General features: G+C 46.1%; 1 protein-coding gene across 2 annotated transcripts; it reads right to left on the bottom strand.

Moving 5' to 3' along the window:
* Positions 1 to 501: 501 nt before the first annotated feature.
* Positions 502 to 19,300, bottom strand: FBXL18 (F-box and leucine rich repeat protein 18). 2 transcript variants are annotated; one of them, XM_030459759.1, is made up of 5 exons: positions 18,982 to 19,300; positions 17,637 to 17,834; positions 15,240 to 16,780; positions 12,281 to 12,499; positions 502 to 806 (listed from the first exon to the last, which is right to left on the bottom strand). In XM_030459759.1, the coding sequence occupies exons 1-5, from the start codon at positions 19,252 to 19,254 to the stop codon at positions 650 to 652; spliced, it is 2,388 nt and encodes a 795-aa protein (XP_030315619.1). In that variant the 5' UTR covers positions 19,255 to 19,300; the 3' UTR covers positions 502 to 649. The 2 variants fall into 2 exon arrangements, with proteins under 2 accessions (XP_030315619.1, XP_030315618.1); XM_030459758.1 differs by having other exon boundaries at positions 17,637 to 17,837; positions 18,982 to 19,299.

Below are 19,300 nucleotides of genomic sequence, written 5' to 3'. Positions count from 1 at the left end.
AAGGTGCCAATGATCTTAATTTGTTATTAAAAAATGAAAAAGAGTCCTTGTGGTACTTGTCAATCAAAAAAACCATTAAATACCTGTGACTGCATGTGTGTGACTACAAATGCATATTTGTAACACAGAAAAGATGTGATGCACTTCAACTGAGCAACACATTTTTGTGCCTCTTAGCTGGCATTGTCTTCCTACTTTGCCAAAAATAGACCAAAGCACAGAATGATTTCCACCAATATCACAAAGCACACTGCCAAAGTACACAGGGGCCCTTAGGAGACACACCAGGCAACACAGGGGGAAGAGCATCATTAAGTCAGTTTCTCTTACCTTTAACTTCAGTAAAATAACAAAGCAAGTCATGTTAACCACAAGGAACTACTCATCAGATTCCAGAAGCCTTTGAGGCAGGATTCTCAGATGCAAGCAACAGCCAACACATTTCCCCACTGCAAAGGACCAGCTTTTTTTTTTTTTTTTTTTTTTTTTAGTTTGCTTTTTTTTTTTTTTTTTTTTAGTTTGCCATTGCACCTATTTAAATGATTGTACAGCATCCAGTGAGGTGGCCAGGAGCTGAAGATGAAGAATCCAGGCCAACAAGAAGCTGTTTCACCCGTTCATGCTGACTGTCCTTTCTATGCCACGACAGTCACCACCACAAGTTGGGAGGTTCCTCGGCCACTCTGCTTTTAAACAAGGTAATTTCATCCAAGTGCCTCATGGGGACATCTCTGATGACTTCTGTCAAGTCCTCATGAAGCAGAGGGAAAATGACGACATTTAATGCGGGGCGCTCCGCCTGGAAACTAAATCAGAGACAGGGTATTAAATTGAGGAGAAACACCAATCCTTCAGTGCAAAAGAAAGGGATTGCATGGATCTAGATCATGCAGTGGTGGGGGCAAGGAAGGGTTGTTCAGAAGAGGCAGGAAGGGCAGCTGGAAGTCCAGGTCTTCCATTGTCATCTCTAGGTGTCAGGCGGGACCTTTTGTGAGCCTGTTGAGATGACACAAGCTCAGACTGGGCCTAAGAAACGTGGGGAGGGAGGAAGGACTTAAAAAATAAAGAAATAAAATAAAGAAATCATAAAGAAATCACGGCATACAGGTATTAGAGGACAAGAGATCCTAAGAGCTTTGCTCAAGCTGGGCAAGATGCTCAGAGATACCAATTTAAACCACCTACAAACCAGAAGCAAGTTGCAGAGCCATTAAGAAAATCAGGCCAGTGCAGTGCCAGGCATTCCCTAGGGGCTGAGCCTGGGATTATCACTTCAGGCTGGGTTGTTCTGCATGCAGAGCCTACACTCTGCAATTAGAGCACAAGCAAGTTTAGAAAGCTCAGATCTGCAGATAAGCATTGAACTGTGCTCGTGCATACACACACACACACTCTGCAGCCTCCTTTTTAATCCAAGTTGCAGAAAACCTGTCTTATCACCACAGGAATTTACCCTAACAGAAAGGCACACCAGTAGCCCTGTTTGCCACTTGAATTTTGGGTTCCAGTTTCTGAATCTACAGCCTCAGTCTTTCAGTTGCCTCTTAGGGCAACCTGCGTTTTCCTCTTGCCCTCCCAGCTCTTCTTGCCAGCATCACATCACTGGGGCTGCCTTCCAGCAGAAGACTTTGCAAACCAGAGGCCTGATAGGACAACATGAGAGTGGAGCAGCAGGGTTATAGCTACAGAGCAGAGGAAGAGAACAGCAGAAGTTAAATCATTTATACAGTGGAAAAAGAGCCATCAAAAGTGTCCAAGTCCCCATCAGCAAGTCCTCTAAATGACAGCAACCTGGTGAGCAAGAGAACGTGGGGGAAGTGAAATAATATTTCTTAGTGTAGCTTAACAGTTCAGTCTTTTACAGCTGGGAAGTAAAAGGAAGTTATGCTGTAGCTTTAGAGTTACACCCTGAAGATTAAAAGACTTGTGACTCTTAGCCCCATGCCACCAAGATGCTTCCTCCAGATCCTGTGACAAGAGGGATAATTCACTCTAGAAAAGGCTGGCAGCATAAACCCTTAGAGCTGAACCAAGTTGGGTTGGGTTGAAAAGGGGAGTTCACTGCTCAACAAACTTTTAGACAGCTGGAAAATTCCCAGCTCATCTCCAGCTCTGAAATGGCCAGATTTCTGTCAAATGGAACGTCTGGAAATTCACCTGCTGGAAACACACAGGAAAATCCCAAGTAGCTACACAGCCTGTTGAAAAGGCTCAGAGAGACTGGCATTTCCCAGGAGACAAAAAGGATATTCCCACCCACGAATGATTAGGAGTAGAGCTGCCAAAAATGTAACAGAGAACCTCCCAGTCCAAGGCTAGTTGCTCAATCCTAGTGGGTTAAATTAATTTACTGAACCTAAGTAGCTGCAGGAGTAAAGATTTTCAGCAACTTAACTACCTGGGGCAATTTTATATCTTTCTGCATCACAGACCTGCCCTTCATGCCTCATGCCTAAGGGCTGGCAGAAAAGGACACCACTCCCTGAGAAGATCTGGAGTGTAGGAACTGTGCAGTTTCTTACTTCCATAGCACTGCCTACAAAAAAATCAACCAGCAAACAGCCACTGATCTGGGAGGCAGTTGGTAAAGTCTGCATGGAAATTACATAAAATGCAGCAAACTTCTCTTTGATAGTCCCTCCTCTGCCTCAGCTCTTGATGTTTCTTGTCCAACACCACAGTCCTGCAGAGAAAATCACGTTAATAACCAAGTTGACTGAAGTTCAGCTAGGAAGTACCAGCCATCTCCCTAAGGCAGAGAGAAACCTCTGCTTCTGTCTTTGTATCTCCCAAATTAGATCTGCATGCTGCCTTCTCACCATATACAAAATTGCAGTTTATAAGCAGCCTTTACATGTAGCTATAAAAAGGAGAGCCTAGACAAGCTTACATGACAATCTGCCACCAAGACAACTGAAAAACCAACCCCAACACAGTAAGCACATACCTTCCAAAGAGGTTGGATTTATGAGAGGTTTGAACTTGATCTTACAAAAAAAAAAAAAAAGAGAGAAAAAGAAAGCTTTGTAATTTTCTTCCCCCCCCCCCCCCAACAGGAAACTGTATGTTACTGCAAACCTTGTAAATTCCATACCCCTGCAAGTTGACGCCGGAGAATTCTTTCCCTGTACAATTTGTGTGATTTAAGGAAAAAAAAAATCAAATGCACATGGTTCACTATTATTCTCAGCTAAATGTGCGTGCAAAGCCTCTCCTTTAACTGCCTGTTAAAAAACACCCTGATTTTAACGAGCAGCTGTCATAATGTTAAACTGGGATTAGCAGTTCCCAAAAGCAGACTCCCTCTGCAATCCATGCTCCTTTAGTCCTTCCCCGGAAGGCAATTCCTTTCTTCATACACCTGTCCAGGTGGGCTAGATTAAGTGAGAAGCACTTAGAGCACTAGTTTGAAAGGCCCCAGGCATGGGGAGGAGATAACAAGAAGGGGAAGAGATTGAGTTAATGAGTTGCAGAATAGCTCCTGTAATCTTCTTGACGGTTCTTTCCTCATTCCACACCTGGATGGACTTCAAACTGGATCTACCTCTGCAAGTGCATGGCTTGTAAAATTAAAACCCGAAGGACAGAGGAGGATGTTGACCTGGGGAGACAAAGGAGCTGCAGTTTCAGACTTGAAACCCTATTTTTTTTTTTTTACAAGGGAAAGAAGCCAAGGATATGCTCGCTTGCTCTCTCCTACAAAACCTCCAGACTAAACTCATCATGATTAATTAAATGAAAGCAAGTTTTCTAGGCAACTGAGTAGCAGCCCCTTCAAAACAGATCCTTTAATCAGAAACAACCACTGGGATAACAAAGAAAATACACACACACACACACTTTCCAGAACAGCCTCTAGTCCAGCAGACTCGACACCAAACCATCAACCACCCAGCAGGAACTTTTACAAGGAAGTCTCTGAAGTGTCCTCATTTGGATGTGGATTCATAGTGGGCCCAGCTTCAGCAGCTGGCTGGATTCATCCATGGAGCTGGGAAATGCACAGCAAAGCACACCCTGTGTCACAAATTCCTCCTGGCATCAGCAGAGGTATAACCTCATTCTACAATTAGATCTTGAAAGGTTGCATGTGGCTGAAAGGGTTAAAGGCATTTTGTTATAAAGTCCAAAATTATCCCAGAACAGGTGTGGACTGGACACTGGTTATTTTCAAGTGAACAGCTTGGTAAATAGCTTAACACTATGGTCTCAATTACTTCCAACCAGCATGGCAGGATCCACTATGTAGGTCAGGGACAAAGTCAAAAAGAAAGAGAAAAAGTCTAAAGCAAGGCTGCACTTTGATCAGATTTCCCCGATTTTAGCAAGACAAAAGAGTCACTCCCTGGAATGCAGCTATCTCCTGGCAAACACTCTCAGTGTGTGTTTTCAGACATACCTCTCCAGGGAGGCCAGCAAGTCCCCAGGACTCCACCTGCTGATAGAGCTGAAGGGCAGCCCAAAGCCAATGGAGAACCTCTCCAGGCAGCCAGCAAGGATGGATTGTGCCTCCCTATAACTCTCAGCACCACAGATCCCAGCAGATGACAGCTCTGCTGCATTAGGTGTTTCTCAAACTTACCTCCTCTTACTTGCAAGCAAAGGATAAGAATGTATTTCCCCTCAAGGCTGCCAGAGAAACCCAAGAAAAGCCCCTCCACCAAACTCAGATGTTGCAGCAAAAAAGCTGGTGAGCAGGGATAAGGGCACACAAGGTGGTACAATTAAGCACTGGAAAGAAAAGCAGCAGACTGACAAAAAATGCAGCATGTGAGGAGTGGATCAAGGCCAGATTTTTCAACTTCCCAAACTGAGATGAGCTTACAGGAAAAGAGGCTGTAGAGAAGGAAAGGAAGGAAGGAGACCAGAAGCTTAATTTGGGGGACAGAGGAGATGTGGGCTCAAATTTGCACAACTCTCACAAATGCAAAACAGTTTCTGCTGCAGTCACACACTTTATCCTCCCTTTTTACACTTCCCCCCCAGGCTGGTGAGCTGCTTCTGGAGAGGCACAAGCTTCCCAAGAGAATTCAGACCAACACACTTTTTGCCCCGTACACAGCTTTTTGACCTACATGCTCAAAAATCCTGTTAATCCTCTGCCAGGCACAGCACAAGTCTGTTTTTGCTGGAAGGTTTGCTCACATCTCAAAGCTCAAATGTGGCATCTGTCTTTTGAAAGCTTCAGCCAGCATACCTGGGCCAGGCTGGAAACTCCCATCCCTGAAGCATGGCATGGAGGAATGGAGGAAATGCCAGGACAAGCTGGAGCAGCTAACATGACCCAACATAAAATGTACTCACTTTTCTCACCCTCTCAGGGAAGGCCAGACAGCCACTTAAAATTTGTTCCACTGGCTGTGCCCTGAACTCAGTACCAGGGAATTGCAAAAGCTCTTCTTGTTTACAGTGACTGCTGGTAGTGTTAAATGAAGCTCCTCCAGAGTATCTTCCAGACAAAGACATCCAGACAAAGAAAAGTCAGCTGGGATTTCCCCAAGTCCCTTCCTCTGTGAGCAAAGAAGACCCTCTCAAAAGGGTCTCAACCCTCAGAAGCCTCTCAAGAGGGGTCCAAAGCCTCCAGACACTTCCAGAGTACCAGTGCTGAGCAGACTTCATTCTCTCACCTCAGAAACAGGCTTCAGAAGTTCCCAAAGAAAGCTGCTGTGATTCCTCAGCTTGCTCTTAATTCCACACAAGATATTTCCTCCAGAAAGTGTTTTTCTTTCAGAGTGTCTTAGCCATGTCTACATGGACAAACTGGCATTCTCCCAAGGCCTCTGATTCCCCCCTCACCTCCAGCCTGAGATGAATGGGTGTTGATGGGACCCTGGAAGTCAACTGTGCTGCCAACTCTCCCATTCTCTTCACTGCAGCATCCTCTGCATCGTGTGGTGATGAAGGAGCAATACCCACCAGACCCATACTGAGCTGAAGTAAATAATATGTCTCTACTGTGCTTTCTCCCTGTAAGGCATGAATGACACTTCCCTGCTTCTCCTGTGAGCCAAGGGTTGTCTCAAACACGCTTACAGATTGAGGTTCTTATATTATTTTGCCAACTGAACTCCACATCAGTCAAATGTGACTGGACAATTAGAGGAGGAGGGAATAAGAACCCAAAGAGTGATGCCAGAGCACCCAGGACACGTCCTAGGGGAGTGCTCTGCCAGAGCAAGCTGAAAGTTATTTCCTAATCTCTTCCACAAATTAAAAAGCTACTACAATAACGGCTCAATTAGATTTATTTTACTATGGAAATGCTTTAAAGCTGCAGTTAATGCTTCCGTTCAGCCTTTTACACCCTCATGAAGAGAAAGCATGACAGTACTATTCCAATATTATTTCTCAGCCAAGACAGAGAGAGAGAGAGAGGGAAAAGGACACTCCTTGAAATCTGTTTCATGCACAAACCAATCTACCCTCTGACGAAGAAGACTTCAGGGCTGAATTCCCTTCAAAACACATGAGCTAGCAGTTAGAACAAGCCATTTGGGTCAACCACAGGAATGTATTTAAGAAGGGGACATGCTAGTACCCCCTAAAGAAGATAGATGTCAAATCAGGGATAGTCCCACGAGCCAAGCTGCCTTGTAAAATATTTGCTCCCACCCATAAACAACATTCCTGGTAGAAGTAAAGGTGTCTGGGCCACACCTCAAGCAGAGCCAACCTTGGCCAAGCCCGCCAAGGAATTCTTGGGTAACACAAGCTGACAAGGATGCAGTTTGTTATTCAGTCTGTGACAGAATGATTCAGGGGTTTCTAAGAGCAGGAAATGAAACAGACAATGAAGGCTGGAACAGGATGCTAATGATTCACTACACCAGCCTAGTGATACATTAAGTCTTCTGCAATCAGATGCAGGGCCTGAGCCCACTACATGCTTAGGCTGGCGGAGTGGGATTGGCAGCTACTGTGCTGGCTCTGGGCTCAGGGAGAGCCAGCAGTGGACTGAGAGGGACTTTTTTTCAAGGTCAGAAGGAAGAAAAGGTGGTGAAGGGACACACAAACAGCTTGAAAATCTCAAAGAAGCCCTAGGTGGTAATACCAGCTTTTTGCAGTGTCAGTACAATTGCAGCAGTCAGGTGGGCAGTGCAGCAGGGATGCTGAAGGACTCTGCTGAATTTAAAGATGATCTTGCACTCACTCGCTGACCTAACAGCCCCCTCCCCCCAATCTAACAGTAAAAAGGATTATGGATATAGGGCTTTTCTGAGGCTGAGCCCACAATGAGAACCCAGGCAAGAGGTACAGTGCAGGGATATCCAGGGCACTAGCACCAAGGGAGGGGGGAACGCTTAGCTCTGAGGTGAGCAAAAATTAATTTGTGTTATTCAGCCCTGTGCTAAATGCCAGGAGAGGGACTGGCTCACTCAGCACTTTCCAATTTTCAGCTTCCCCTCCATGCTCCCACCTGGAAGACCTATTTCTGCAACTGAATCCCAGGAGGGCACTTCATCCCTCCAGTGAGCATCACGGCTCTCACAGCCACACAGAGCCACTGCAATCAGCAGTTTAAGAAAAGGCAGGATCCAGCCAAGAGTTAAAAAAAAAATAATAATAATGACAATAATGAGCAGGTGAAGATTTAGGTAATGCTGAAGAAGCTGGAATAGTAAGATCTAGTTCAGATTGAAATAGTTATTCCTGGAAAGTGGCAGGAGTCCTGTTGCAAGTGTCACTTCAAGCTTAGCACTGCTCCTACCTGACACTGGCAGAAGAAACCTGTTTTTCTGAGTGTTAGACCCTCAGAACAGGCAGATTGTCCTAAAACAGTAAAATTCTCTGCACTTTCCACGAGTGGTGAACTGTCAAGGCCAACCAAGTTGCACACTCACTTTGCAAAGCCATTTGCCAGAGGCAGGTAGCCCTTGGTTAGGGGAACAGGGGCAGAGAGCTTGAGCCAGGACTGCCAGCTTCCCACTCCAACCCCACAGCTCTTGGGATGCTACACAGCACCCATCCAGCCCCAGCCTTCTGCACCTTCTCCCAACACCTACTGGAGCCCAGGAGGGGACATCAGGACTTTTGGGAGATAAGAGGAGCTGAGCCCAGCTCCTCACACACCTACCCAAAACACACTTCAGCACCACCATCTTTTACTTCCTTACCATGCCCTCCACCAGGGCTTAATTTGGATTTCAATCCTATAAATCCCAACCTACCTCCATGCCTTGACACTTTCCCCCTGTGTATGAAGAATCCCTAATGGCACTGCACTCAGAGATTTTTTTGTTTTGCTTTGGGTTTGGTTTTTTTAGGTTTTTTTGTTGTGGTTTTTTTTTTTAATTGTTGCTTCCTTGCTCTTTCCCAAGGTGTTTTTTTCAAATACTTTTTATAGAGTCCTTGAAATCCTTACAATGATAAGAGCTACCTGAACACTTAAGCATAAATGGACAAAATTCTAAAGGAACACACTGGAAATTAAATATGTCCTTGAAGCCAAGGGGATATTTGCCAAAGCATTTCTCATCCCCTCTTCCAGCCTGTTTTCTCCTGTTAAGCTTCATCAGGAAAATAACTTCTCCTGCACATTTGTGAAGTGTCCACTAACCACAGCATGTAGCTGTGCAATCCTGAAGTCATCCAAATTCCTTGCCCGCAAGATTTCTGGGGCAGAGAAATCCAGGCGTATAAACACGATTATTTAGCATGCAACACATCAGTAAGCAGTGGGACACCTTCCATAGGTCACAGCTCCATCTACTGACTATTTCACAAAATAACAGTGTGGAAACCCTCGGGAAAAGCTGTTCGAAGCAAGCCCGGTTCCCTCGGACCAGGTTTTAGCCACGAGGCTTTTTGCAAGCATTTAGAAAGAATTCCAAGGCAGCAGCTCAGCCCAAAAGGGAGAAGCAAATCTCACTTTCCTACAAAAGGTCTGGGATCACGCTTGAACCTACAACTGTGGGTCCATGAATTGTGGTATTTCAGTGTTTCTGGGATTAATGTTGCAGTGGCTTTTAACAGAGAAGTGACTTAAACCCAACAGGAGCTTGCAGCCAAGCACTTTGGCAAAGGGAAGGTGCAAGCATGAAAGGGAAAACATTGTGTTTGTTTCATCTGCTGCTATCTAAAGTGTGGCAGCAGCTGAGCACCCTGTGATATGGAAAAAAATGTCATTTTACAGAGAAATTGAGACTAGACCACTGTCACATGTGAAATCTGAGAAAGATCAGGGAAGTAGATATGGATCACTCAAGCCACATCTCTCACTCTAACCACAAGGCCCTTCTTATGTGCACTGAGTATCTCCCTGAACCATAAAGGAGATTACCTCTCCCATTCCACAGAAGAAAAAAAGAATAAAGAAAAACACTGCAATGATTTATCTGCCCAGAGGGGAACAGTCTTCTCTCAAGCTCAGAGGAGACCTTGCCCTTGCAAGCCTCTTGTTTGCTGATGAGGGCTCCAGACAAGTGCTGTTCTGCTTACTGTGTTTCACTGCAAAAAAAAAAAGGCAGAACTGAATCAGAGGCTTTTAATGACTTAAATACCTAAACTAATTTGTCCCAAATAGCAGCAAAGTTCAATCAGAAAGCTGCCCACATGAAAGCTGGACACTACAGGGCCTGGTTTAGAGCTGTCACTAGATTAACAGACATGAGAAAATCTCTCTTTCTGAGCCAGCAGAACAGAAACACTTAATACTATCCTTATTTTACAAAGGGAAGAGTTGCAGAATCAGTTCAGGCTTTAAGGTGTGATACAGGAGATTTAATACCTCCTCTCATCACCACACCCTGTATTTACACCATCTTCCAGTACAACTCAGCAGTTGAAACCAGCATCTTCTGCCCAAATCAGATCCAAACCTCCCCAAACCCTGATCCTAAAATCCACATCTCAAAAAAGGACTGCACTGCTCTACGCTGCACTTTCAAGCACCCTACCAACTCTACCATCTGCAGCAAACTACTGATATGTGCCTAGCCCTAGAATTTTCCAGCTCCCACTCCCATTTCTCTTTTTGGAGGCACTGGGAGCATGGGAGTCACTTTGACCCCACTTCCCAGTTGAAAACCAGAAATCACTTGGCTGCTCTCAGCCTAAAAGAGACCATCTCCACAGCCCTAAAACAGGAATTCTAACCCATAATGGGACCTGAGGAACATGGATCAGTGCCCCCAGCTCAAGAAAGGGAGCAAAGACCACCTTGCCTTCCCTCCCACCCTTCATGTTTTCCCCAGCACATGAACCATCTGTGAACATTTCAAACTGAAAAAGGAAAAATAACCAAAAAGATAAATCACCTTCTTTTATTCTGGTACAGGATGTCTAACTTCAAACTTGCTGCCCAAGGGACTTTTCCAATGTAAAACCTGGATTAAAGAGACACTAGGAGCACATTTTTAGAAGAAGCCATGCTGTGTGAATTAGAGCTTATCCAGAGGTTTAAGCAATGAATTGGCTCACACATGGATTTTACTGCACATCTCTTTGCCCTTGGAGTAGCAGACAAAATGCAGTCAAGACAAAGTCAATTCCTGACCTCATCTGAAGGCACATTTGTGCAAGAATAAGAATGGGATCACTGGAAAAGTCACATGGTTAAAGACTCACTGAAGACTCCAGGCTTTGCTTACACATCATTTTCTGTATTTTGTTCCTTCCATTTTATTACTAGAGACAGTTGCATGAGAACAGGATCTTTGTTGCTTAAGGAGAGCATCTGCTCCCACTGCTTATCCTCTTCCTGAAGTCATAATCTTACATGACATCAAAATAGTTTCCAGAGCCACCAATTACAATGTCATAGAGGATTATGACTTCAGGTGTAGAATTTGGGAGCAGATGCTCTCTTTGGGGGAAAAATAAAAAAACCCAAAAAAACACAACAAAAAAAACCCTTCACTTCTAAAATCCTGGTTTTGTACAAATGTCTCCATTAATAAAATGCAAAAGAAGAAAAAATAGTATGACAGCCAGAACTGTTGCTAAATATAAAAATAGTTTTTAACATTTCCACAAGGCATGAGCTGCTCTTTGGAAAGTTTCCAGCATCTAAATTATTAAGAGGTACAGAATGTAGTGAGAATCTGTCCACGACAGACAAAAAGAGGGAGAAAAGACTGCAGAACAGTGCATTTCTGCTCAGTAAGTGGGCATTAAAATTTTGGCCAGTGCTGCAATGGCATCTCAGAGGGGAGGGCAAGATAAAAAACAGGAACTGCGGATTCTTTGCTCTTTCTAAGGATCCCTAGAGCACAACTGACTCAAAGACTCCTTGTCACATCACAAGGAATTTACTTAGATGTTTCCAACAATCACTACCCCAGAAGGACACAGAGCCTTTCAGAGGCAGGAACAAACCTTCTTGTGTGCAGTTTGCTAGGTAGCTAATATAGTCATAGGCTCTACTGGATTTGATCTGTGGAAACAAGCCAAGTGTAATAAGTCAGTCTGAAGCTGCAGAAAGGCTGGCAGGGAGGAGCACCCTTTAGGATGCAGTAATAATGCCTTCTGATTTGAAATTTTTATTAGAGCTTAACAGGGCAAAGCAACAGTGGGTGACAAAGAAAACAGACTGAAGACAGAGAAAAAGCCTTACTGGAAAAAAAAACTATATAATGGAAAGGCTCTTGCACGGGAAATATTTTGTAAGATGACTGCTACTGCTAGATTTCAAAATGCCAAGCATAATTAAAAGCTCTCTTTTCAAATGCAGTTCACGGCTCACACACAAACGTTTCCCACCACGTGAGCCTCAGAACACTGCAAGGGGCCAAGCAAAATGCATTTAAGAACTGCCAAACGTGCACAGGCAGTTATGTACTAACTCTCTCACAGACACACACCTCCAAAGAAAAAACCCCTCACAGCAACCCTTTAAAGGCTCTGAATTGAGCTGCCAGGGGATTATCAGTAAGTGACATTTACAAGTGATTAGAGGACAGAGAATTATCTTAGTCACTTGTGGAAAAGGAGGAAAGCTTCAAGGTCAAATCTCCCAGTACTTAAAATGTCGGCAGATGTTTTGTTTACACGAAAAGTGTCACTTGATTTATGATGGAGCTTTACATCCCCAGCTTCAGCTCAGCCAACTGCAGAGAACATGGGTGGGAATGGAATCAAAAATTCATATAATATCTTCAAATATCTTCCTGATTCACTCTTATTAAAGTAAGAGGCTAGTTCATGTGCCAAGCTGTTACACAGTACCTATTAGCTTCTTGGAACAAGTGCTCCGAGCCATATAAACCTTGGCAAGCAAAGAAAGAGAGATAAATCTTTTGACAGCTCTAGAAATCCCACATCAACCCCTTTCCACACTCACCTCCGGACAATAGACTGCTGGAGAGTTTTGCAAACAGTAAGAGATTCTCCCATAAACATGTGGCACATGATGACCTCAAGGCAGTTGGCCATGAATGACATCACTGCATCAGACTGCAGAGTCCCACTCCGGGAGACGATGCAAAGGCGCTGGAGAGAGGAGCAGTGACTCAGTGCCTGGAAGAACTGAGCTCCTGCACAGAAGTAGGGTTGTTCCAGCCTGCAAGGAATAAACAACAACAGCTCAGTAGGGAATTCAAATTTGGGCTGCTTGCAGACAAGGAGGGAGGCAGCACATGGCTGGGAGGGCTGGCACTGGAGCAACTGGTGTCCCCTGCTGCCTGTTCCACTGGCACCTGCAATAACCCTTTTCCTGCTTGTGTAGAACAAACCCAACGTTGCAGGTTCCTTGCTGGTGAAGTTTAAAGCCTGTGGATAAAGACACAAACAGGCAGAGAGGCCCTAAAGTGCAGAATTCCAGCACCCACAGGGAATAACCCAGGTTTTGCAAGTTTTCTACAAAGCATGCTGAGTAAGATGGGTCTGAGCATCTGGTCATGCTCTGGTCAAGCATGGTTTTGCTGCCAGATGTGGATTTAAGGACCTACTGCCCCAGTGTGACAAAGCCTGACCCCACTGCTCATCTCCAGTTTACTGCCCAGAGGGAACCAGGCATAACAAATTCACAATGCACACATGGTGATGCAGAACTTGGGCTTCTGAGCCAACCAAGTGACCACAATCAGACCTCCCCAGTCAGAGGTTGGCAAAGGACCAAAGCTACTGCTCTCCCACAGGAAGAAAAAACATCAATCCAACCTTTACCTTAAATATTTGACCCAGGAAAGAGAAATTGTATTTCCCATCCATAATCTTATGTCCCAGCCCAGAGCAGGATGATAAAATGATGTGGTGAAGCTATGCCTAAGCAACAAGGGGTCCCATGTTTTAACTAGCAGCATAACTGGATGAGTCCCTCACAGAAACCAGTATGCAAGAACCTGCTCAGGGCTGGTGTCACCAGGACACCACATCTGCTCAGATTTACTACAGGGCCTCAGAGCACTTGGGAATCCCAGTCATTGGGTCAGCCAGACCAAGAGCTCCAAGAAGGTTAATCCATTAGGTGATAACAAGCTGTCAGTCCCAACCTGGTCTGGATAATCTCTGCACAGGCTTTTGTAGTGTGCAGGGGTATCTCAGCAACTTAATCCTATTAATTGATAAATTCTGGTTTAGAGGCTCAGCCTGAGTCTGCTGGTGAGGTAGCACTGCCTTAAGAGATCCTAACAACCCACGTATGCTTTGGGTAATAGCTTGAAATTAATATTAAGGAAATGGGAAGCCACTCCAATTTTTTTTACAGTGTTATCAGTTGTAAGTTTAGGATAAAAAGCTCAGAAGCCCCTGCAACCTCTCAGCAGGTACCTGGGTTAATCTCTGCCACACAGCCAGACCTGCAATGCTGCCTTTCCCTCGCTAGATGACAATGTTGCTTTGGAATAGCCCCTTAAACTCGATTCTCAGCCTGGAAAATGGGGAGGAGCGAAAACGGGTAGAAGCAGCAGAGAATTAGTCGAATGAAAAGGAAACTACATGAGCAGGAGGAAGTGCTACCCAGTGAAATCCTCTTAAACCGATATAAAACCTGAGACCTTACTCACCAAAGAACAAAGACAGCTTACATCAGAACACTTGGTGGTTACAAGGAAACACCCTTGTTCATCCTTAATTCAAGGCTCTACACTGCCTCTCATCTTTATCACTCTTCGCCTCCATTTCAAAGTCTCTGGAATCTGCAGGGCTTACCCCAAGTGAAGCAACACTCCAAACTCAAACCTCATTCCCCAGATCTCAATTCTTCCACAGCTCTCCAGTCTCCTGAAGGTTAAAGATATATTCAGGTGACTGAAGCCATTAAGCAATTGGAATTCCAACAGCTGCCAGTCCTTGGGTGAGAAACTAACACACTAAATGTGCTATATGTTCCCACAATAAATGGGAAGTGGTGGATGTTTTACCCACCCTGGCTGCCTTCACTCTCACAATGGGTCAGGAACATGCACACGAACAGCAGGCTCAGCTAATTGGCAATAATTTTACTCACACTGGCTGTCTCTGTGATAATAGAAGAGACCTTGCTCTTGCTACTCTCAGGCTTTTTAGACCCATTTTGTGAGCAGAGGATGACAACGAGACTGACAGGTCTAGCAGTTTCACCAACAGAAGCTGATTTAGGGAAAGAAATGAGGGGGGGGAGCATCTTTCTGAAGTAATAACATTTATGTTCAGATGGACTGATGCAAGGAAACCATCAGAGTTCATGCCCTTTGCCTTCATAAACATATTCTGTCTGTGAAGCTTCTTTTGTGCACCCTTTAGAATCAGATCCTTGGTAGGATCTTTTAAATCCTATCAGAAGAGGAACACCAAAAGGAAAAGCTCTAAATCTGGAATATTTTCATCTATTATCAACAAAAGAAAAAGAAATTAAAAAAGGAGGCAAGATTTTAATACAAATCAGGAACAGAAGAATGTATCATTGGGAAACCTAAAGAGAACTTTACATTTTCTGGACACTGCAGGAGTGCCTGCCTTCCTGGCTATTTAAGAGATGTGGTTGTACACAAAGCCAAAAAACCATCATAGCCCTGACAGGCTGCTTGCTCCCAAATATGCAGCATCCACTCTTCCTTATCTAAAAGGAAAGCAGTTGCAAAATAGACACTTTTTGCTCATCAAACACTGGTAAAAAGGCACATTCAGAGTTCTCAGGACAGCACACAACACCTTCCTGTTGTCTGCAAGTCAGGAAGGAAAACGACCAGTTTTCAAGTAATGGCAGCTATTTTTGCTCAGAACAGGAACACTTGCAGCTTCCACATTAGCCACAGCAACCCACACACTACATTTCTGGAGATGCACAAACAAAATGGAGACGTTCAGTGGCAGCCCCTCACCTGAGATCTCTCAAACACTTGCAGTGTTTCAGCATGTCCATGAGAGCAGACATATAGACCACTTTGCCCAGCATGCCCAGGTTGGCCAACGAAAGAGTCCGCAGGTGCTGGCACTGCAATCCAATGTTAATAAGCCCAGAGCCAGTCAGAATATTTGGCAGTTGTGCTAAGGTGAGGCTCTGCAAGTAAGTCAATTGGCTAATGGCAGCCACCTCTGAATCTCCCACACTTTGTGCTCGGACACAAGGAGGCAATGAGTTCCTAATTGCTGGCTCGTTGCGGGGCATGGCAGAGGAGAAACTGGACCCAATGATTTCCAAAGTTTCCAAAAATCGGAGGCTTCCCATCAGAGCCCAGAAAACCGAAGACTCGATTTTCTGGTTTGCCTGGTCTGCTAAATTCCTTGGATATGTCTGTATCCCGATCCGAACTTTCCTTCCAAATGTTTGGGGCACCACATTAGATGCTGTGGGAGGTTTTTCCGCACTTGCAGCAACATCTGTGATGGAGCAAACTGGTAGTGCTAAGGAGAGCAGGTGCTTTAACCTGGAGAGAAGCTGGCACAAGTGGTTCCCTATGCTTTCCGAGCTGTGATGGTGAGCTGCAGAGAGGTTGAGGTGCCTTAGGTTGCAGCAAGACACCACCAAGCTTTCCAGAATGCTGCTGTCAATGTAATCTTCTGCTTTTCGAAACAAGGACTCTGGAGCCAGACAGTGAACGCAGCCGCTGAGATTCAAGCTGGTCAAGCTTTTAAGATCCTTCCCACCATTAATAACCCTCTGGATCAGGTGACCACCAGATAAGGTGCATCGGCTAAAGCTGAAGTAGAAAGGGTTGTTGAATTTCAAGTGTTGCAGGAGCCCAGAGCCATTGATCCAGGCTTTGGGCAATTGTAAAGCATCCAGACGAACATTTCGAGCCATAGAGTCCAGGAGGTTCTTTGTGGCTCCCGTTTCTGCAAAGCTCCCAGGGGCAGAAATCAGGAAGGCGTGAAGGTTCTCAGGTGTCCGATCACTCAGCACTGCCAAGTAGAGCCTGACCACCTCCTGGTTCACATAGCCAGGAGCCAGCCTGGCATAGAAAATACGGAGGTTCTGGTAATGGGGCACATTGCTCTCCCCAACCATGAGCTGCCCAGAGAGCATCAAACCTTCTCGCGAGCGATCGAGGATCTCGAAATAAAGCAGGAGTTTCTCAAGGCTGGTGCAGCACGGAACGACCCCGTAGGATGGTGTGTAAAGGGTTTGCTTCAGCTCTGAGACACGGCTGAGGGTGGCTTTGCACTCACTGCTCAGCTGACTGGCATCAAAACCCGGGTTTACGTCTATGGCCAGGGAGCGGAGGTGCTGGAGCGTGGAGAGCATCTTGGAGAGACGGAGAGAGGTGAGGTGGCACCCGGACAAGTTGAGCTTCACCAGGTTCTTGCATCGTGTCAGGTGGTCAACAGTGGAGCTGGGCAGCCAGTAGCAGCCAGCCATGTTCAGCTGGTAAATCTCTTTGCCGATATCCCTCATCAGCTGCTTCACTTTGTCTTTGTTCACCTGCACTCAAACAAAACCACACTCGATGAGACACGTGGCAAGGGTGGGTACTGACTCAGTTTCCCATCTGATGATGGGGACAAGAGTGGTTAGCACAAGATTATGTGGCTCATCCAAAGGTGTCAGGGTGCCAGCACAGGCTATGAATTATTAAACTGCTGGTAGCTGGCTTAGTCTGCCATGCTTTGGACTCTGAAGATGACATTTCCTTTACCTTCTTAATCTGTGCAGTTCTGCACTACTGACTGTGAGGCCAAATCTGCTCAACAACTGATAGTGACATGGAGGACCCATTTCCATTTTCTAACAGCAAAGTTATTTCAGCAGAACTAGCTATCTATGGAAACACAAATTGAAAGGAGAATGTTTCCATTCTCCTTCATCCAGTTTCCTCTTTTGGAAATGAGTAAGAGAGCCTTCCCCTTGACTGCAATTGGTGATCCAGGCCTCAGAAAACGTATCACCCTTCATTCCCCAGCTTCTTTTCTGTTTTAACACACACATAAGTTCTGGCTCAGCTAACTGCATTCCTGACAGCAATAGGCATAAGATTTTTTCTGCACAACACCATGGAAAATGTTATTTTGTGAAAATCGTAACGTTACACAATGACAGCTACAAATGGAAAGTCAGAAGATAGTTCTCACTGATGGTATTTTATACAGCTAGGGGAGCTGTTCTAACAAAGCATTCTGGAAAACAAATGCTTTTATAAAACAGTTTATTGTTTATTTGATTTCAGAGTTCAAGAGCAGTTTGCTTATGCAGATATATTGGAAAGTTCTACTTCTTGGCATATTTTCAGAAGTCAGATTTTTCTTCATAGGTAACAGAAGAAGCAAGCTACTCTCCCCACCTTATAGTCTTTCTGAAGTAAAACTGTATGGGTTAGGCTTTTGTCAAGGCAAAGTGTTGCAAGTTTCCTGCAGGTCCTCCTGACGTTCAGGACAAGGTCTGTGCATGGGACATAGCTGAGGATGTGCAAAAGGATCTCATCTGAGAACTCCATCAGGTTGACACCATTACTTTCTTCCTCACTCTCCCCACTTATGATCTCCTGGGGAAAAAAAAGGGGGGGGGGGGGAGGGAGAGAAAGAAAAAGAAAAGAAAAAAAGAAAAGGTAGTAGCTCAGAAACTTCAGTAAAGATTGTGAGAAAACATATCCTGAGCCTCATAAGGATTTATAAAGGGAGACAAAACAGAAATGTATGAATCATTCAGCACTTCCACCTGCATAAGAAACCAAAGGCTTTCCTTTAGAAGACAATATGGAGGTAGTGCAAAACATCACACAGAGCCACAGCACCTTCACTCTTTCACTGCTGGCTGCCTTGGAATGAGGGAAAGAAAAAAAAAAAACTAAGCATCTACATTCACTCTACTTCACAACTGGAAAAGCGACTGTCCCTGATTCTTTCCAAAAACAACACAGCTGTCCCTTTCTGCATCTCTCCGTTAAGTGCCATCCATTTCAATAACCTTAAGCGTTATGTAACCATATATTTATGTACACACACACAAACAACACTGCAGCCCACCACAGCTTTTCTGCAACACACACCCTGACTACAGGACACCAGATGAGTCACAAAGGGGACACGAGAGCCCCTTCCCTCCTCCACCCCACACTCCCTTCCTTCTACACTCCCCTCTTGTCACCCCAGCACTCACACCCCGAACCCACCGGGACACAACCTGACAAGAAGGCAACAGAGATGGTGCAGTGACCAGGAATGGGCCCCGGCCCACGGTGGCTGTTCTGGGGCCTGCAGAACCGCCCTTCATAAAGCCCTGATCGGCGTCAACGCCATGGCAGCCCCTGAAAGGACGGGAAGGGACGGTCCTACCTCAAAACCCCCTGTAAAATCCCCAGAGAACCACCCCAGAGGGGACCGGTTTCGTTGCCCGCACCCAACCCCGTTACAGACCTTTCCCTCAGGAACCGGCAGTCCGGACCGAGCCCTAAGGGGAGAGGAGCAGCCGGGACCTCCCAGCCCCTCCGCCGCCATTTGAGTCCCCTCAGCGCCCCTGGGGCCACCTCCAGCCCCTCTCCCCTATCCCCCACCCCCGAGAGGGGCTGGGCTGCCCCCAACCCCAGCCCAGGGGGACAGCGGCGGAGGGCGAGCCCCGCTACAGCCCCGGTTTAACGGCGCTCCCAGGGGGAAGCGGAGGGAGAGAAGAACGCGCCCGCCCCGACTCACCTCTCCGCAGCGGAACATGGCAGCGGCCGCACGGTCCCACAGCCGCCGCCGCCGCCGCCGCCGCCTTCCCCGGGCACTGCTCAAACCCGCCGCGTCCCGGCCTGGCTCCTCGCCGGCCCGGCCGCCCAAGTATTCTTCCGGCGCTGCCATGACCCGGCTTCCGCGGTTCGCCACTCCCCCGCCGCCCCTTCGGCTGCCCCGCGCCGCCATCTTGAGCGTGGCCCGGCGGGAGAGCGGGAAGGAAGAAGGGCGGCGGCCGTCGCTCGGCGCCATCTTGAGAGCGACGGCGCCATGATGGGAGCGTCGGGCCGGTGCTGAG

Source organism: Calypte anna, chromosome 14, assembly GCF_003957555.1.
Source record: "Calypte anna isolate BGI_N300 chromosome 14, bCalAnn1_v1.p, whole genome shotgun sequence".
Lineage (NCBI taxonomy): Eukaryota > Metazoa > Chordata > Aves > Apodiformes > Trochilidae > Calypte > Calypte anna.
The sequence above is the reverse complement of the archived record's forward strand: the minus strand, read 5'-3'. Positions and strand labels throughout refer to the sequence as shown.